This window comes from Abramis brama (genome assembly GCF_963993115.1).
Source record: "Abramis brama genome assembly, chromosome: 17".
Classification (NCBI taxonomy): Eukaryota; Metazoa; Chordata; class Actinopteri; order Cypriniformes; family Leuciscidae; genus Abramis; species Abramis brama.
Genome location: NC_139979.1, coordinates 19,853,505 through 19,872,833, shown reverse-complemented (window position 1 = coordinate 19,872,833; position 19,329 = coordinate 19,853,505). Strand labels below are relative to the sequence as shown.

General features: G+C 37.5%; 1 protein-coding gene across 4 annotated transcripts; it reads left to right on the top strand.

Annotated features, from left to right (window-relative positions):
* The first annotated feature begins 212 nt into the window (after positions 1–212).
* Positions 213–18,414, top strand: clstn3 (calsyntenin 3). Of its 4 annotated transcripts, none has more exons than XM_084088901.1 (19): positions 213–338; positions 1,367–1,433; positions 4,107–4,229; positions 5,040–5,250; positions 5,347–5,555; positions 7,013–7,162; positions 7,275–7,460; positions 7,808–8,095; positions 8,417–8,529; positions 8,694–8,853; positions 11,167–11,226; positions 11,409–11,557; positions 11,824–11,972; positions 13,038–13,264; positions 13,749–13,910; positions 15,310–15,455; positions 15,633–15,768; positions 16,083–16,267; positions 16,865–18,414. In XM_084088901.1, exons 2-19 carry the CDS (start codon positions 1,367–1,369, stop codon positions 17,012–17,014), a joined length of 2,871 nt encoding a protein of 956 aa, XP_083945027.1. In that variant the 5' UTR covers positions 213–338; the 3' UTR covers positions 17,015–18,414. The 4 variants fall into 4 exon arrangements, with proteins under 4 accessions (XP_083945027.1, XP_083945025.1, XP_083945026.1 ...); XM_084088899.1 differs by having other exon boundaries at positions 230–534; XM_084088900.1 differs by having other exon boundaries at positions 280–472.
* The last annotated feature ends 915 nt before the right edge of the window (positions 18,415–19,329 follow it).

The window sequence follows — 19,329 nt, the reverse complement described above, 5'->3', positions numbered from 1 at the left end:
ATATTAAATAGTTTATGTTAATGTCGCTTGTTAACTTCCTATAGAAACGGCTTGGTTGTTGCATATTAACTACTCCGCTATACCATCTTCCAATGAACACGCCTGGCTAATGAATATTAATTAGCTACGTTCTGACCTTCCAATGGCGGAGGGTTGGACTATGAATATTAAGAACCAAGCCTTCGTCGCAGTAGGATCTGTAAACTCGTTTACCGGGGGTGAGTCCTGAGAGCGAGAGAGACGCAGTGTGGGCGGGTTAAGAAACTGCGAGAGGGAGGAGATATAACACTGTCTTTTTTCTCACGGCGTCCACCGAAAACGGGGGCATTGGTTTATTGGTATATAATATTCATATTCTTCCAGCTTCGCTCCTTTTCACAGTTCAAATCATTTCGTGAGGCACCGGAGGCCCCATCGCTCCACCCGTTGCGTTCGCTGTGCTCGTGTGTCGGCGGGCATCAGGCTGTCATAGGTGTGTGAGTGTGTGACGGATGCTTAGAGGAGACTGAGCAGGGTACCATCTCACACCTCACGGTAACGTGCATTTCATCCTAAAATAATATTTCTAATTCGATTCGTGCGCTTATGACAGGGGTTAATACCATCTAAACTGCTCTCACATATGTAATGATATGGTGATTTCGGGTCGCTTGAATGTATTTACAGGCTTGAAAAATCGATTCATGTTTGTCGCATATATATGTTACAAATATGAGTGAGCTGTAACATTTTACTAACGCGTTTGAAACACCAGTAGGTTATATCACATCTTCCCGTCATTCAAGTTGGCAGATTCATCTTCATTTATTTAAAAAAAGAATAGTGATGTAGTTTATGTAAATGGCTTATACATGTTTTCGAACCAGATGTATTCGAGGACATGTGTAATGAATCACATTTGATATTCTGTTAACAAACCTGCCTATGTGATATCCGCGTCCGCGCGCACAGTCTCGAGGATACACCTGCATGCGCGTGTAAACGAGGATGCGCAGACTTCTCACTTTCACGCGCACTCAAATCGCTTAATATCAAGGTTTTATTGATTTTTGATTGTCACTAGTAAATATGGACTATATATATTGACATACTGTAGCCTATCTCAGATGTAAGCCAGACCTACTCGGTCAAACTAGGCCATAAAGATGATGTCAAGGGTGTTACATATCATATTCACATGTACCTCAGAGCTAGTATTAGTCTATATGTTTACGTTTAAAGAAATGCAAGCAAGGAGATATATCTCTGTCTCTCTGTCTCTGTCCTTGCACTTATCTGTTTCTCCTCTGTCCTCTATCTTAAACATGCTTTATATCAGGTTAATGCATGTTATTTCCCTCTGTCCTTCCCCTCCTTCCTCCCTCAGATGGCCAGAATGAGTTTTCTCTCCTTTCTCCTCTTTTGCTTGACTTCGGTTGCCCATGGCAACAAAGGTCAGTCTCCTCCATCCTTTTGAATGTTGATATTGAGCATTATGTTGATGATGAAGTGCGAATGAGTGTATTAACATTTTCATTGGCAGCTTTTCAGCACGTCCAGTTGATTGAAACCAGTAACTTGATTCATTTTGCTGCTGTTAAGTATGAAAACATGTCAGTTATTCAATATATGCCTCCTGTATGAATGACAACTTAGATTTTGTAGAGATCACAAAAGGTAGGCCTCATCTCAAGGTGAAATGGGAAGAGACAACATTGAAAAAAGTGAAGAGACATGGAATGACACACTGGAAGATAAGAGTGAAGAGATGAAAGCTAATGACATAGATATGTAGACTAACTGGTGGGAGAGCAAAATTTGGAGGAGGACAGAGAGGATGCTTAGATATATATTGTAGGATCTCTGTGAGAAAAAGAGAGGGAGTGAGAGGTCGACTCTTGTCCTTGAAGAAAAGGGTGAAAGCTTATCTATTCTCGTCTCAGCTATTTTTAGAGATGTGGGAAACCGGAGATGCTGTATTTCTTAATTTACGGCTAATGTTTCTCCCGTGTGTGTGATCACAGACATGCGTAGCTCTCTCTGTCTATCCTCCGTCACAGCTGTTGTCAGAGTCGTTCAAAAAAAACGCTCTGGTCAGTCAGTGTGTGAAAGCGGCAACGTGTGATAAATGGAGGGAGTCTGTAATCCGAGGAGTAATCCAGTGGTCTGATGCTCAGATTAATGTTATATGGCTGAGTGAGGGATGAGAGGGAGGAAGGCAGGCGTGGGTGGGTGGGAGAGAGAGGGCTAGGTAGAGAGATAAATGGCAAAAAAACACAGACTGACTTGAAATATGAGAGCGAGGTGGTCAGCATGCAGCCACACATGAAAAATCCTTACATGCAAGACTGGTCCATTGAGTTAGTGGTCAGCACACTGTCTAGTAGGATAATATAATATGACCAGAGTCATATTAATCAAGCAGGGCTCAATAATAATGATTAGTAGTGATGATTTTACGTGCCTTGCCAACATTTTTACTGGGACAACCGCAAAAGAATTATTGGTTTTTAACAGTACGTATTTGCTAGAAATTATGTTTTATTAACAAAGTTCGGGAGGAGCACGTTCAGATAATCTGCCCAATCAGCATAAGAGAAGTTTTCCAGCATCCCTCCTCCACCCCAACTCCTTCTCTAGATTATTCCTATCCCAGCCAGGGATGGGGCTTACTCTGCACGCCAAATATGCATGTTCTATATACTATATCTGATTATATGTTAGTGCGAACTCATGAAAAAATGTATTTTTTATTCATTTATGTTTTTTAAAAAGTTCATTAAATTGATATTTGTTTGCATTTATACTGATATATTTAATATAGAAATATACGCTACCATTCAAATGTAGGGATCAGTAAGATTTTTAAATGTTTTTGATTGAAGTCTCTTATGCTCAGTTGCTCATCAAGGCTGCATTTATATGAGCAAAAATACCATAAAAACAGTAATACTATGAAATATTGTTACTATTTAAAATACCTGTTTTCTATTTCAATATATTGTAAAATGGAATTTAATCATGTGAGGGCAAATCTCCAGTCTTCACATCCCTTAGAAATCCTTCTAATGCTTTTTTTTGGTGGATACTATGATTTTCAGGATTTGACGTTAATAAAATGATACTGCTCAATGGGAAGTTTAAAAGAACAGCATTTATTTGAAATAGATATTGTTCCAATTTGTTACAGTGTAAAAAAATGTGCAAATAAAAGTATTCATTTATTTAACAAAAAAAAAAAAAAACTGACTGAACCCAAAATTTGAATTGAATGTTTTACAAGAAAAATGCAATAAGCTTGAAATTATACACCTATAATGTAACACCAACACTCCATTAATAAAACACTGGAAAACAATGGCATACAAATGCAAATATATGATTGGTTTGCCGTTTTCAACACATACTTAATGTTTTTAAGACAAGCTAGATAACATTATCTCATTGACAAATCTGGGGAATTTGCAACAACAATACAAAATAGATCACAGAAAACCAAACATTTAAGTCAAGGCATAAAATGGGAAATTCAAGATAATGAATGTAAGATTTTCAGTAGCAGTGCAGCAGCGACCGGAAAGACCCCAGGCCAGCGGGTCACCCTTACTGTTGAAGATTTCTCATTTTCAGGGAGTTTGATGTAGGTTTGCATGGTTCGGTCTTTCTCTGAGCGTTCACAGAGAGCTTTCTGTCTGTATTTGAGTGATAGGTGCAATATACCTCACGGTGTGCGATCAGGCCAAACATCTCTACATCTAATTACTCTGCAAAGCAGCGATGCATATCATTCTGTGTGTGTGTGTGTGTGTGTGTTTGTTTTTGTGTGTGTCCATCACACAGTTTTGGTGGATCCTCATATGGGTATGTTTGTAATTTAATGTGCAAGTGTTTAATGCATACGTACAGCTGGCCGAACCATCGCACCATCTGCCAATAATGTATTTCAGCACGACTTTTTTATTTGTTGCACATTCCTTCGACTTGATCTCCTTGTGTTCGTCTTTGAACCTCTGCTCACTCACCTTCATAACGGCGTGTTATAAATAGTCTTGTCAGAAAAAAAAAATAGCCGTTTGTTCCTGTGTCTCTCACACCTGTCCCTTGCTTTTGTGATTGTTTTTTCTCAGCAAATAAACACAAGCCATGGATCGAGACGGAGTACCAAGGGATCGTCATGGAAAACGACAACACCGTCCTCCTCAACCCTCCTCTGTTCGCCCTGGATAAAGACGCACCGCTGCACTATGCAGGTAAAGATGCTGATAATGTCGCACGTTTACTTGTTATAGTCATGCTGTGATGATTAATCCACTTAAGGTCACATTAGTGGGAAAAATAGATCCATTCATTGTCTTTTGTCAATAGCACAGCTCACACAGATGACACTTTCAAACCAAGCAGTTTTCTGTTGGTCAACGCACCGAATCCATGTGACCAACTTGAAACCACTGCAAAATCAGCTTGGGGAAATCTATCGCCCTCACATAAAATTCTTATCCGCATAGATTCCTATTAAAATGCCTGGCTTTCACTCCTGAAAATTCACAGAACAACGATGAATTCGCACCTTTAGTCGGCAGTTATAATCTTTTACGCCTAAAGTGTGAAACGGAAGCAATAGTTGTGCATAATCATATTACTAGTGTACTTCCAATTGACAGGGTCTAGTTAGGGGTTTGGTGTAAGGGTTATTTTGAAGGGGAGGGAGCAACTTTGAAGCTTCTTGCAGCTAGTTTAGTACTGCGGTAAGTAATTACATGTTATGTTTACACAAATTACATGAATTACACAGGGATTAAGGCTGACAGACCTTTCCCCTCCGCAGGCTGAGCTAACATTCACAGTGCCGTGTCATTTGTGACAGCACTTCCTGAACACAGACAAGTGTTTACTTCCAGAAGAACACTCAACAGCCCTTTTCACATAATTTCACACATTAATGTTTTTTTCACTTGTGTAGTAATGGCACTTTAAATTAGGATTTTGGAAATGGATTGTCACGTACAAATATATTTTATTCAAATGTAATCAGTGCAGACTTGTTTTTCTCTTTTTTTTAGGGGAGATCTGTGGGTTTAGGGTTCACAACGGACCAGGTGGTTCTGGTTCGGCACAGTTTGAGGCCGTGGTGTTGGACCGCTCCACTGGAGAAGGTCTGGTTCGGTCCAAGGAGCCTCTGGACTGTGAAAGCCAGAAGGAGCACAGCTTCACCATCCAGGCGTATGACTGCGGTGAAGGTCCTGACGGCACCAACAGCAAGAAATCCCATAAGTAAGAGATTTTTTTCCATTTAAGTTCATGAAAAAAACTGTTGTGGTCATCCATTTTGGATTCTAAATTGCACTCCGAACCCTTTTTTCCCCAAAGGGCCACCGTGCACGTTCGTGTAAATGACGTGAACGAGTTCTCTCCTGTCTTTGTTGAGCGTCGGTATGAGGCGTCGGTGCCTGAGGGTCGTCTGTTTGATCGGATTGTGCGGGTGGAAGCCGTGGATGCCGACTGCTCCCCACAGTACAGCCAGATCTGCTTCTATGACATCATCACACCCAACGTCCCTTTCACCATTGATAACGATGGTGAGAACTACAACTGCAAAAGTTTTTTTAATACATTATTGTTCTATATTTTTGTCTGGTGTTTTAAGTTTTGATGTCTTTAATTTCAAACTAATATCTATTTAATCTCCAGGTTGATGATTAAAATTGAACATGAATTAAAGGTTTTCACTGTCGCCTGTAGCTTCCATACAAGATTTGATCAAGGCTGTGAGGTTGGAAGCAATTTAACTCTAGTTATGAAATAAATAAAAAACTGTTGGACTGAATTGAACAATTAAATCTTTTAAACGCATGATGAACATTTTTTTCTCTGAAGTATGAAGGTGAAGGCTCATTTTTTTACTAGCTATCAACATATTTTAATAAAAAGGATTTAAAGGTATGAAACATCATTTTCCTTTTTGTCCTTTTAAACCTGAATGACTTTAGTTCTTCTGTGGACATAAAATACAAAGGAGATATATTTTGTTTTGTTCATTTTTGGGTGAACTATACCTTAATTCAGAATAATTATAATGTAGGTCCCCATATTAATGTGAAAATTATTGTGCATTATTAATAGTGTAATATTATTAAAGTGACAATATTATTACTTTGAGATGTGCTATTTTTATTTAAGACACATTAAAATTATTTAATTTTGATGATGGTGATAAAATTGCCCAAAACTGCTTTTACATTCACCCCCATAATATTATTGTAATATATAATATTATAATCCTTCCCGTGAAGATCATCATTTTATACAATTGTTCCAAATAATAAAATAAAATAATGAGGTGGCATCTCAGTGTTAAGTTGGTTTTTAGGGTAACATCCAAGTTCTCTGAACATCCCAGTTTCTGCAGTGAGACTGAGGGATAGTGACCCTCCCTGATCATTCAATGCAGATCAGAGCACCCATTGACAGACTGAGGGGGAGGCGATCAATAGCCGACATTTTGTAACATGACAAATGCTGATGAAGAAGGAACTGGCCGATGGAAAGAAAACGAAACAAGGGAGAAAGATACAAAGAGGAAGGCGCAGAAGGAAGAGAAGTCCTCCTTTAAGCCATGACTTTGCAGATTTTTCTGCTGTAGTGTGTGTGGTTTGGTTTCGTAATTTGGGTCAGTCCGACTCAGGCTGTACCAGACACCACTGTGTGAATATCCTTTTATTTATTGTGCCACTTCAGTATCGTTCTTTTACTCTCTCTCTTTCTCTCTCTCTCTCTCTCTCTCTCTCTCTGTTAGCCTTCTGTTAGCCTTCACCTGTTGCTTTCGTCTTTTATTGCTTTGTTTGTTTTTGCTCTCATTTTCAGCTGCTTTTGAATCTTTTGCTTTCTTTATCATATGCTCAGTGTCCCTGGCAGTAGTCAATCTGTTTTATAATTTCCAATCAGTCACCAAAGCCTCTGGCTTTCAAATATTGTAACATTCTATGTGCCTATCTAGCCATATAAATAAACCTCTCTCTATCTCTTAAAAATCAAGGGAACATAAAGAACACTGAGCCACTGGACTCCAAACGCCAGCGTATCCACAGTTTCTGGGTGACAGCATTTGATTGTGGGAAGAATCGAGCTCAGGCTGATGCTCAAGTCATAGTCACAGTCAAACCTTCCTGCAAGCCAGGCTGGATCGGTAATTATATTTAAATGTATTTGGCTATGAATTTAACATTATTGAAAATCGACAACGTTATGTCTCAACATATGTTATTTCGTATTATTATATGTGTGTGTTTGAATCACAGGATGGACAAAGCGCATCGAGTATACTCCTGGTTCCGGCAGTATCCCTCTCTTTCCGAACCTGCACTTGGAGACCTGCGAGGAGACGGTTTGGAACATCCAGGCTACTGTTGAGCTTCAGACGGGTCATATTGGGAAGGGCTGTGACAGGGACAGCTACTCCGATCGATCTGTGCGCAGACTCTGTGGTACGTGTGTAAATGGTATCAGTTTCTGATCTGGGAAAACTTTTCATTTTTCTGATAAATTGTCTACGGTTTGAATTTGATGATGGCAGACCCTTGTTCATTAGGATTAGACATGATTAGCGGACAGAAAATTGAGGACTTTTGAGTTTATCTGTTGTGCTCTCTGTCGCCCAACTGTTCATCTCATTTAGAGCAGATGGGAAAATATCACAAAACATTCCGTTCTCCTCAGATTAGCAGCAGGATGCAAATCCCTTCAAATTAGGGTTTACTCCATAATTCCATAGCTCTTGCTGACACCAGCCTTGTTTTCAAATCAACAATGTGTTGGCTTTTAACATTTTCAGGTGCTGTGAGGGGTGAAGTCGACCTCCTTCCACCTCCATCTCCTGCAACCAATTGGACCGCCGCGCTGCCAACTCTACCATCCTCTGATTCATCCCTGGTCTTCTCCTTCAATGGCTCCACCCATGTTGCTGTAGTACCTGATTCAGTTGCTTCAGCAGTATCCGGCGACCACTTCACCCTGCAGCTCTGGATGCGAAGAGGAGGTGCCAGCTCTCAACCACCGGCCAATCAGGCGAGGGGAACCCGTAAAGAGGAGGAGACTATTGTCTGCAGCACTGTAAAGAATGGTCAGTCTGTGCTAGCTTTGTCATCATGCCAACATTTCAGTAGTCGATACTAGTGCCAGTAAAATTCAATACCACAGAAAAAAAGAAGAGTGTTGTTCACACTCTTTTATTTAAAAAGTTTTAATTCTGTTCAAACAATTTTTTCATATCAGATGTGTTTACATTAATGTATTATTATTATTATTTTTCATATCAGATGTGTTTACATTAATACCAAGATTATTTTTGACCATGAAACTTTGCACTGAAGTACCAGTAACTTTGACATCCCTGGTCATATTTGAGCTGCTCTACTAAACAGTGTTATGATCTCATTTCCAGATGACACGTACTCTCATTACTCTTTATCGGTACATGGCTGTCGTCTCTCTCTCTTCTATTGGCCGGATGTGTCCGCTGCAAGACCCGTCAAATTCCTTTGGAAACTGGAACAGGTAAACTAACCGTGACAGCAAATCTCAGTTACTTGAATTCTGTCACACACAGTCTGTCACAGGAACTAATTGAGATGTCTTATTTTGCATCATATAAACGCACATCTGGGTGTGTACACCCTGTTTTCAGAGCTTAGCTGAACTTTGACTTCTGTCTCTGATAGGTGTGTGACAGTGAGTGGCATCACCTGTCCCTTAGTGTGCAGTTCCCCTCTGTCACACTATATGTGGATGGTGTGACCTTTGACCCTGCACTCATCCATGACAACGGAGCTATCCCCAACCCCGCACCACACCAACGGCTGGTCATCGGCGCATGCTGGGGTAATTTTACAATTTGTCATATGTGATAACTCTTCAGTTGGTGTGAAGATATCAGCAGTAGGTGGAGCAGAAATCTGAAGTACTGTTCTTTTCTGAGACTTTATGTGTTTCAGCTATTAATAGACTCATATATTATTTAGCTAAACAGAACCGTTCTTACACACTGTGGCTTTCATTTAGAGTGTGTGTGGTGGAAAGATGCTCAAGCTTTCAATCTCCCTCTGTTCTGCTAACTGGGTCACATAGTCTGTGTTCATCACCTCTTAATGTTTTGACACTGAGCTGCGGCTTTAAGTAATAGTTAGCCTAATAATGACGAGTTGAGTTATGCCATTATTTACTCACCCTCATGTCATTTCATACCATGAGCAGTAATTATTAAAAAAATCATAATTTGTGGAACTTGTTATTGTTATGCCGCTTTAGCCATATAAAACCAGTTCATAGTGACCAGGGACTCCATAAAAAACATTTTCCGCTCTGTGCGGGTTGCTTCTCTCCTGCTAAAGATGTTAAGCGCCACATTAAGAGCTGCAGATGATGCGGTTATTTTAACAACAGTATCAGAAACGGTGAGCAGGAAAATAGATATTTTTGCTAAAACGCTGCAGAAAACAAGAATGCAGCTAATACAATTATTTTTGACCTGTCATACAGATGACTCAGTTCGTTTAACTAAACCAGGTTTTTGACAAGAAGGTATTGTGAAGAATATGGGTAACCAAACAGTTGATGGACCCCATTGACTTCCATAGTAGGAGAATAAATACTATGGAGGTCAATGGTGTACATTAACTGGTTACCAGCATTCTTCAAAATATCTTCGTTTGTGTTCAGCAGAAGAAAGAAATTTATACAGGTTTGGAACAAAGTAAATAATGACAGAATTTTCATTTTTGAGTGAACAATCCCTCCTTTAGACGTTTAGATTTTTCCCATACATTAATCAGCATATTAAGAGCATTTCATAATAAACAATGTTATAATTTGGGAAATTATTTAGAGATGGCGAGGAAAGACAAAAAACTTTGAAATTACTAGTTTACTTTGTTTTTTGCTCATGATGAGAGTTTTGATTATTAAATTATATAAGTTGTTTGTTTTTAGTAGTAGCAAAATATAAAAATGGTCCATAATTCTCTTAATAGGTAATCTGTGCACCCACAGTCTGTTTTCTCATTCCCAAGGCCTTCTATGAGCCATACACGTACATAGGTGTCTAAAAATAGTAGCCTGTTAAAACAGCTGATCTTACCTTTTCATATTCATATACAGTTACTTTTTTTGGTAAATATTGGTAAAAAATTCTTAGACATCAATACTTTTGCTCTCGAGCCCAGGATTCTTATCTTTCATAACTATTCATGACTATCATCACTATTTTGAGTGTTTAGTATTTTTTCTTTTATAAAGTATTACGGCAACCCCGATGGAAATGTATAAGTGTTCCAAAAAAGCATTGCCCTGACCTCCGCTGGGAAAGAAATATAGAGAACGGACCTCTTGGAACTTTAATTGAAAAGAACATGTATATTGCTTTTTTTCTTCCAGTATAAATGACAGAATATAGACTACCATTCAAACGTTTGGAGTCAGATTTTTTTTCAAAGAAATTAATACTGTTATTCAGCAACGATGCATTAAAGTGATCAAAGTGACAGTAAAGACATTTATAATGTTACAAAATATTTCTAATAAATGCATTTCAAATAAATGTTGTTCTTTTGAACATTCATTCATCATAATCTTTAAAAAAAAAAATCAATACTGTTTCCACAAAAATATTAAGCATCACAACTGTTTTCAACATTGATGATGATAAGAAATCTTTAATGAGCACCAAACCAACACATTAGAATGATTTCTGAAGGATCATGTGACACTGAAGACTGGAGTAATGATGCTGAAAATTCAGCTTTACCATCACAGGAATAAATTACATTTTAACGTATAATAAAATAGAAAACACTTTTGAACTGTAGAGCAATTTATATTCATATCATATACATTAATATATATTTTTATATATATGGTTTAAATACAGTTTATAACATTAAATATTAATTTTAATACATTAAAATAGCAAATAGTTATTTTTAAATATTTCACAATATTATTATTTTTATATTATATTTTTGATCAAATAAATGCAGCTTTGGTGAGCATTAAAGACTTTTAAATGTTAATGTAAGTTTCAAATTACATGTATGTGAGTGAAGAATGACAGTTCTTTCCATTTTTAGATGAACTATTCCTTAAAAATGAATGAATACAGCTTTTTATTCACTTACTTTCCCTTATTCCTCCCTATAGAGCCAGAAGAGAAATCGAAAGACATTGTGAACAACACCATGCCAGAGAATAAAGACACAGGTGAGGTGCACACCAGGAGAACATGCCTATGTTTGTGTGTGGATGAGGGTGTGCAAGTATGTGTTATTCATGAGCTTTCTGGGATCAATAGAGATACTCAGTTAAATGCCAGCATGTGTTTAATGTTCTTAAAAGAGTTTGTATCGATTCATATTCATATATCCTCTCATTTTGGTCCACAGGGAAGTTTGTCAGTGGTTACAAAGGGCTTTTGTCAGGAGTAACAGTGCGTCCAGGAAATGTGGAGCCACACAGTGTAGTGGAGTGCCTGTATGCCTGTCGAGAGGGCCTTGATTTCGGAGACCTTGAGACTTTGGGCTCAGGCATGAAGGTACATTCAACTTAAAGTTTGATAACTTTACATTTTTACCCATAACACAGCCCAGATTTCTTCCCAAAGGCCCATTTCCCCATTTCTTTTTAAATGCACTACTATAAATGTTCTGGTTTGTTTTTTGTCTAACTGAGATGCAAAACTGTTTTCTGTAGTAATCTGTCAATAGTGCTCAAGTTGCATTAAACCTGGAAAATTCCTGTAACATTTAAACAAGCTCGATTTCTTTTACTATTTTACTAACCCTAGTTTATTTTCCTCAGGTGCATGTGAACCCTAGCCAGTCCGTACTGGTGTTAGAGGGAGACGACATTGAAAGTTTCAACCGTGCTGTTCAGCAGGTGACATACAGGAACTCTCTACGATTTGCCACCCCTGGTGTCCGTCCGCTCAAACTCACCACCTCTCTGAGGTACATGACGACTCACACGCTGAAATAGCGATCTTTCTTCAGCATTTCAAATTAACCAACATATCTAAAGTCTTATGAATTCAGACTCAATATTATTAGTCATTTTGTCAATTTACTGCAGTGGACAAGTAGGTTAGTTTAGTTTGTGTTTAACTGCCTAAGCTGAAATAAAAATTAAAAGCGAATTAAAGAGAAGGAGATGAAACAACCAATTGCTAAGTGCAGAGTGAAGAAAATCTGTAAAGATGTTGAGATATCAAGTCAAAGGGTCGCGGTGAGCAGCTGTAGCATCAACAATAAATGTAACCAGCTGCTCAAAATGAACATATTAATTAGCACATATTCACATAAACATATGGGCACACATTTCTACATACAAGTGTGAATACTGTCACACTATCAAGTATTAATTAATCATATAACACACTGATTCATTCATCAAATTAACAACAATTAATCATATATACTTTACCATTTAAAAATTTGGGGTCAGTAAGATTTGTGTAGACTTAATTTGTTTAAAAAAATACATTTCAAAGGTTTTCAACCATTGATAATAATAATAAATGTTTCTTGAGCAGAAAATCATCATATTAGATTGGTTTCTGAAGGATCATGTGACACTGAAGACTGGAGTAATGATGATAAAAATTCAGCTTTGCCATCACAGAAATAAATTACTTTTCAACATATATTTAAATAGAAAACAGTTATTTTAAATTGTAATAATATTTCACAATATTGCTGTTTTACCGTATTTTGGATCAAACAAATGCAACCTTGGTGAGCATGAGAGACTTCCTTCAAAAATATAAAAAAATCCAACCCAACTCAAACTTATGAATGGTGGTGTAGATCAATAATTTATTACTTAAACAAGACCAAATAAAAATATGACATTATTATAGAAGACAAATCAGCCTAAAGCATTATTAAATGTGTTAACTTTCAACACATCATAATCATAAAGCATTCCAGCAAAATGACACAAAATATTTGATACTTTATTCTCAAGTATCTAAATATTCAGTTTACATCATCACACTTCTCTTTGTCCTTCTGCAGGTGTTTCAGTGAAGAGAGCTGTCTCTCTCTCAGACAGCTGGAGGGTTACCTGGTCGTGCTCCAGCCTGACGCCCCGCAGATCTCTCTGTCTGGGGTGGGACCCCACCTGGCCCGACCAGCCGCTGAATTTGAGGGTCCTCAAGGGGTTCCCTTGTTTCCTGAGCTCCGTATCGTCTGCTCCTTGTCTCATGCTGTGAACACAGCTGCTCAGGGCATGGAAGGAGGGGGTAAGCTTTGAACATCTCACCTAAAACTGTGAACTCACAGCTTGATGGATGACCTCTGTATGGGCTTTTTTTATCAAAATGGATTCTTTTCTTTTATTTCTGGAAAATGATCTCTACATCAGACCCTGTAATAGCCAAGAGACTCAACTTGATGAATAACTAAGAACAAAATATCTGCAGTCTAAGAGCGTGTTTTGGTTTTGTCTGGAGGTGGTGCAGCATAGATGGACTTTCTATTAAAGAAGTCAAGATCAATCATCAGATATTTGCAAGTTAGTATGCAAGCGTTGTCTGTCTATAGAAAATGTGAGCAAAACTAGCAATGGAATTGCTTATCTGCTTACAGGTTATATACCTATACGCGTTCTGTTATCTGTAACTTTAAGCTTGTGCAATGCAGGAAACAGAACTTTGCTCTCCTCTCACTTCAGTGTTATGGCCAAAGGCTAGAGAGTTATTCAGTATTTTTCTGTCTCTTTATCAGCACTGATGTCAGATGCTGTGGCTCACACTCTGGATGGATGTGAAGTCCAGCCCTTGGGCGAGGAGCTGAACCCAGAAAGGGAGGAGCTTCTGGTTGACATGGAGGCGTTAAGAGAGAGAGGGCTGGACATCATTAACACAACGGCCTACATTGCCATCACTGGTAATTTTTCATCATTAACTTAACAGCTTACATTGCCATCACTTGCAATAAAGTTTGTCTTAATTTTGAACAATATATATATATAAATTGTTTTAGAAATTGAATAGTGTTTTGTGCTATTGTGCTAGTTTTTGTGCTTCTTCAAAATAAATGTCACTTGGTTTAATATTTTATTGAATAATTTAAAACATTTATACGTTTAAGTGTTACTTTAGAGTCCGGGTACTTTTAGGACTGTTGGTGTGTTCAAGTCATGTCGTCAAGATCGTACCCAGCAAGCAATAGCTGTCATTTCACCGTCTAGATTAACTATAGACCTGATATAGTCCGGCTACGAGTAACCCACTTCTAGCCAAAATAATCTTGAATTTGGTTACATGTCGCTTGCGAGATGTATGATGTTCCATCATGTAAGCAAAGTCGACAGTGATTACAAGGTGTTTGGTTTAATTTCTTTGACGTTCTATGGGTAGCCTATGTTTCTATTCTTGGGCAATGGTTTTCACTGACAGCCCGAATTTTGTCTTGTTTTAGCCTAGACGTCAGGGCTGTGTTTGGACGGCTGTTAGACGTCTTTTAAACGCAAAATTACTTGCTGGGTATTTACGAGTTGAACGCACATGAATCCCACCACAGTGTCGTAAATACCAGTGGGGAGCTCAGGATTTTCTTTAAGCCCCGATCTGTACGAGTTGGGGGCGTGTAAGTGAGAAACATGGCGGAATACCACAATACTTAAAGGTATTTAGCAGTGATATTGTCAGGCTTTTCTATTAACAGCGCAGTAAGCTAGTTGCCTGCACAGAATATGATAGCATTATAATATAACAATATAATATGTAACAATAAAGTTTACAGTGTCTTCATAAATGAATTAAAAACATAAAAAAGCAAAACACACCTGATGCACATTCCTTGTTCTTCATTTTCTGGAAGTAGATTTTAAGAACCTTGCTGTATTTTTGTGTAATTAATTAAGAGAAAGTACTCCGCCATCTTACTCCGACGAAAGTGCTGTTTTCTGTGTGCGCATTAAATTCAGTTCAGTTCTCTTTCTCTTTCTTTTGAGCTTGAACGGTCATGTGCACGCAACATGAAGTCAAAATGCCTGTTTCGGCGAGTCTCCTCGTAAACAGTCGGTTATGTGTTGTAAACAATTGAGTAAGAAAACGGATACATATCATTATATTGGATCCTTGCTTTAGTCTTAAAGTGACAGCAGCCTAATATACCCACAGATGCTTGTCACCAATGTTAATCAAACAACAAAAGGGAAAATCACTGTTGTAGCTTTAACAAAGATCATTTTGTTTCAAAACATTATTTTAGCAGAAACACATAATGAACTCATTCTTATTTATTTCACAGGAAACATTCTTTAATCCTTTCTCTCTTTCAGGAGCGGAGTCTATCTCTGTGTACGAGGATGTGTTGCGCTCCATTCGCTATCGCTTAGCAAAGGGCTCTGCTCGTTTTGAAAGAAGATTCCGTCTGTCGTGCTCAGAAATGAACGGCCGGTACACCAGCAACGAGCTCACGCTGGAGGTAATAAACACCTCTGAACACACGCGACACTGATAATGGATCCTTCAGCCTGACCTACTGACCTACAGCACACTAACCTAGTACACACACTCCTTGACAAAGAACACCATCGAAAGTTCACACTCTTAATGTTGATGCATAATTAACACACAATCTCACTGTCTTTGTCTTGCTCAGGTGAACTTCCTGCATTCTCTGGACAGTCTGTACCATCCGTCTCACCTGCTGGCGTCTCAGCAGCAGTTCCTCCACCCATCCCATCACACTGGAGAACTGAGTGGACACACACTCCCCAACCCACACCGCAACTCAGGTACATGTCTGAAATATGCAAACACAAATATTTACTGATATATCTCATTTTTCTTCTAGGTAAAATAGGATTAAAAGTGATTAAATGGTTAGTAAAGTTATTTAAGGGTTATTTAAGCTCTTAAGGTCAATTTATAATGTTAGTAAATTGTCTTTTTTTACTGCAAGAGTTTTGAATCTTACAGTATATTGTAATAGTAATAAAATCATTCATCTCAAAATACAGTTTTATTCCTCATGATATAACCCTTTAAAGAAGTATAAACTATAAAGAATAAACTTAATGTCTCCCTCTCTCTCTTCTCATGCGTAAAGTTGTTCCAGGAGCTGCAACTGTCATCATCATGGTGTGTGTGGGTTTCTTGGTTGTCATGGTGATTCTTGGCGTCTTCCGCATCCGTTCCATCCATCGTCGTGGTGACGGAGCAAGAGGCGGAGGCAAAGAGGGCAGTAACCAATGGGATGATTCGGCCCTCACCATCATTGTGAACCCAATGGAGGTATGAATCCAAAAGTAGATACATGTACTACTGTTCAAAGGTTTGGAGTCGGTCATTTTTTTTGTTATATTTTTGAGAAAAATAAATGTTCTATGCTCACCAAAGCTGCATTTATTTGATTGAAAATACTGGGGGAAAAAACTGTACTATTGTGAAATATAATTTAAAATAACTTTTCTATTTTAAAATATTTGAAAATGTAATTTATTCCTGTGATGTCTTCATTGTCACATGATCCTTCAGAAATCATTCTAATATGCTGATTTGGTGCTCAAGAAACATTTCCTCTTAATATCAATGTTGAATCAGCTGTGCTGCTTAATATTTTTGTGGAAACTATGATTCCCCTTTTCCCAGGAATCCTTAATGAAAATTAAAAACAACATAATTTATTTGAAATATAAATCTGTTGTAACATTATAAATAGATCTTTACTGGCAGTTTTGATTAATTTAATGCATCCTTGCTGAATTAAACTGTTATTTTTTTTTTTTTTTTAAATCTCTTACTCACCCAAACTTTTGTACTGTAGTGTATCAGCATTATTACTGATATGTGTGGCATCTTACACGTCTCTCTTTGTATTCTGTCTCTTAGACATACGAGAACCGCATGGGAATTGCAGCAGATATTGAAGGAGAGTGTGATGATGAGGAAGAAGTAGTGGATTCGCCCGGTGATACCAGTGATGACCAACGAATCATCATCAAGAAAGAGGGAAGAGACTCCGCCCCCAGGCGCTACTGAACCAATTAGCAATGCCCACATTCTAAAACTCCTCCCGCTCATTTAAAATACAGGAATATACACACACAGACGCACCATCAAAGATAATGAAAAAAGTGTCTAAAACACCTGTGACACAATTATAGGATCTCAGCCTCAGTGAATGCAATGCTTCTCTCTGGAATGTACGCTCCCACAATGCACAAAGCATTCCCTAGTCATCACTCTCGAATCAGATCCCAATATTTATTAATGGCACAATTATGTTCATTCACCCTACAACCTTTCCAATTGATGTGCTCACAACACTGTATTAAACAAAAGGAAAACACTAAGTGTCAACTCGTATAAACTAATTGACTCAGAATGTTTCAAATTACAGCCTTTTGTAACTAATCTAATATCTAAGTACAAAACGACTTCAGAAGCTGTATTTCCTCTGCACAATCTGTCTCTTGATACATTCCTTGAACAAATTCACATGTACAGATATAGAGGACTAGTCAGTAAAGGTGTTTCGTAATAGTGATAGACTGCAGCTAGGTATGCAAGTGCTTTCTTTTAAGCATCACAATACACACGCATGCACGCACACACAAATCTTTTGTGCACCTCTTCTCACAACCTCACGAAAAACACAGTACAGTGCAATGCCCTCTGCTGTATCAGAATGTTAGCTCAACCTGGGCAGTTTTGATTGTACTTAAATGTGTGTAAATACAAATGACTACTACTATTATTATCATTTTTTTGTTGTTTCATTATTTGCGTTCATTTTCAGTCTTTGCACTTTCAGATAGGCTAGGCTAGGAATTTTTTTCTAATATCTCTGGTAACATACTGGTAATATACAGTGACAATGACAATAATAGTATTAGTAATAAGAGCGGTAATGATTGGCTTGATGAATGTCTATTTATTTGTGTGTTCAATTGTGTAATTTAAAACTTGTTAATATCTGATTCACAGTGAAACAGAAAGGCACATTATTGTAATGCCTAAACACTCCCACTCTGCCATCACCCTCCCTCTCTCTTTTCTCCTCCGTCCTTTCTCCATCCTTACACTCTTTAGATACTGCCACTGCTTTTTTTGGTTTCTGAATGTACAACTGTGCCAACCCTTCCTCATTCCAGCTCGCACTTCCCTCTCTTTTCCTGTGACTATTTCTCTGTCTGTGTTAGTGTACAGTGGAAACCTGTCAGTAAATAAAGGCCTGTTGTTTTTGCAGTGTGATATTAAGAATGGATAAATTTGCATTAATAAGCTATATTATTTCAATGGTTACCATTGGGACAATTAACTATACTTATAGACACAATGACATGGATTATATGGATTGATTGATTGTTATTGATAACCGTCTGAAGAAATAACCTGTTAAAAAAATTCATAATAAAAACACACGGATGACGTCAGAAGGTGGTCTCTGGTTTTTTCATGTTATTCTTGAAAGGGGATAGTTGAATACAACAGTCAGAATGGCATGAACAGTCAATTTACAACAAGAAACTGACATGAAAGGCTCAAAACATCAGAAGCAGATCAAATCCAAATCAGAAAAAATTTATAAATAAATTTAGGGGGAAAAAACTGACGGCACATGTTAGCAAGGGCTTCTAAAAACGGTTTAATTCATTTTATAGATATAACAAGTGTGGAGAGGGAGGTGGTAAGGAATCTACATTTATTTATTTTGCCAATATTATAATGCTATTAATCAAATAAAACAAAACAAAACACGGCCGTCTTTGGTTGTTCCATACATTCTATTTTATAAGGTGAAAGTAAAGTATCAGCAACCACAGCTTTCCTATTTGATTAATTTGAAAAAAAGGTGAAAGTAAAGTATCAGCAACCACAGCTTTCCTATTTGATTAATTTGAAAAAAAGGTGAAAGTAAAGTATCAGCAACCACAGCTTTCCTATTTGATTAATTTGAAAAAAAGGTAACAGCCACAATAAATATATATATATATATATATATATATATATATATATATATATATATATATATATATATATATATATATATATATATATACGTACAAATAAATAAATATGGCACAGTTTGTTTTGTTTTTTAAGAAAGTGACATACTTTTTTAGCAAGAAAACAACTGTACAAATGCAATGAATTTAAAAAAAATCACAGAAATCTGAACAATATTATTAAAATTGCAACAAACTTGTTTATTCCCATCCTGTTGGGCAGCATGTTCATTTTCTTGCCATTGTGTTCTATAAATTAATGAGCTTTATCAGTGTATCGTTCTGGTTGGCTAGCCGTTTATAGCAATACTCCCTTAAATTGCAAATTACACGTGGTGGTATATT

Excerpts from the sequence above, each read along its gene's own strand:
- clstn3 (XM_084088901.1), top strand. The coding sequence starts at position 1,367 with ATGGCCAGAATGAGTTTTCTCTCCTTTCTCCTCTTTTGCTTGACTTCG. Across the intron at positions 5,556-7,012 it reads TTTCACCATTGATAACGATG|GGAACATAAAGAACACTGAG; the intron begins GTGAGAACTACA and ends TTAAAAATCAAG. Across the intron at positions 8,096-8,416 it reads CTGCAGCACTGTAAAGAATG|ATGACACGTACTCTCATTAC; the intron begins GTCAGTCTGTGC and ends TCTCATTTCCAG.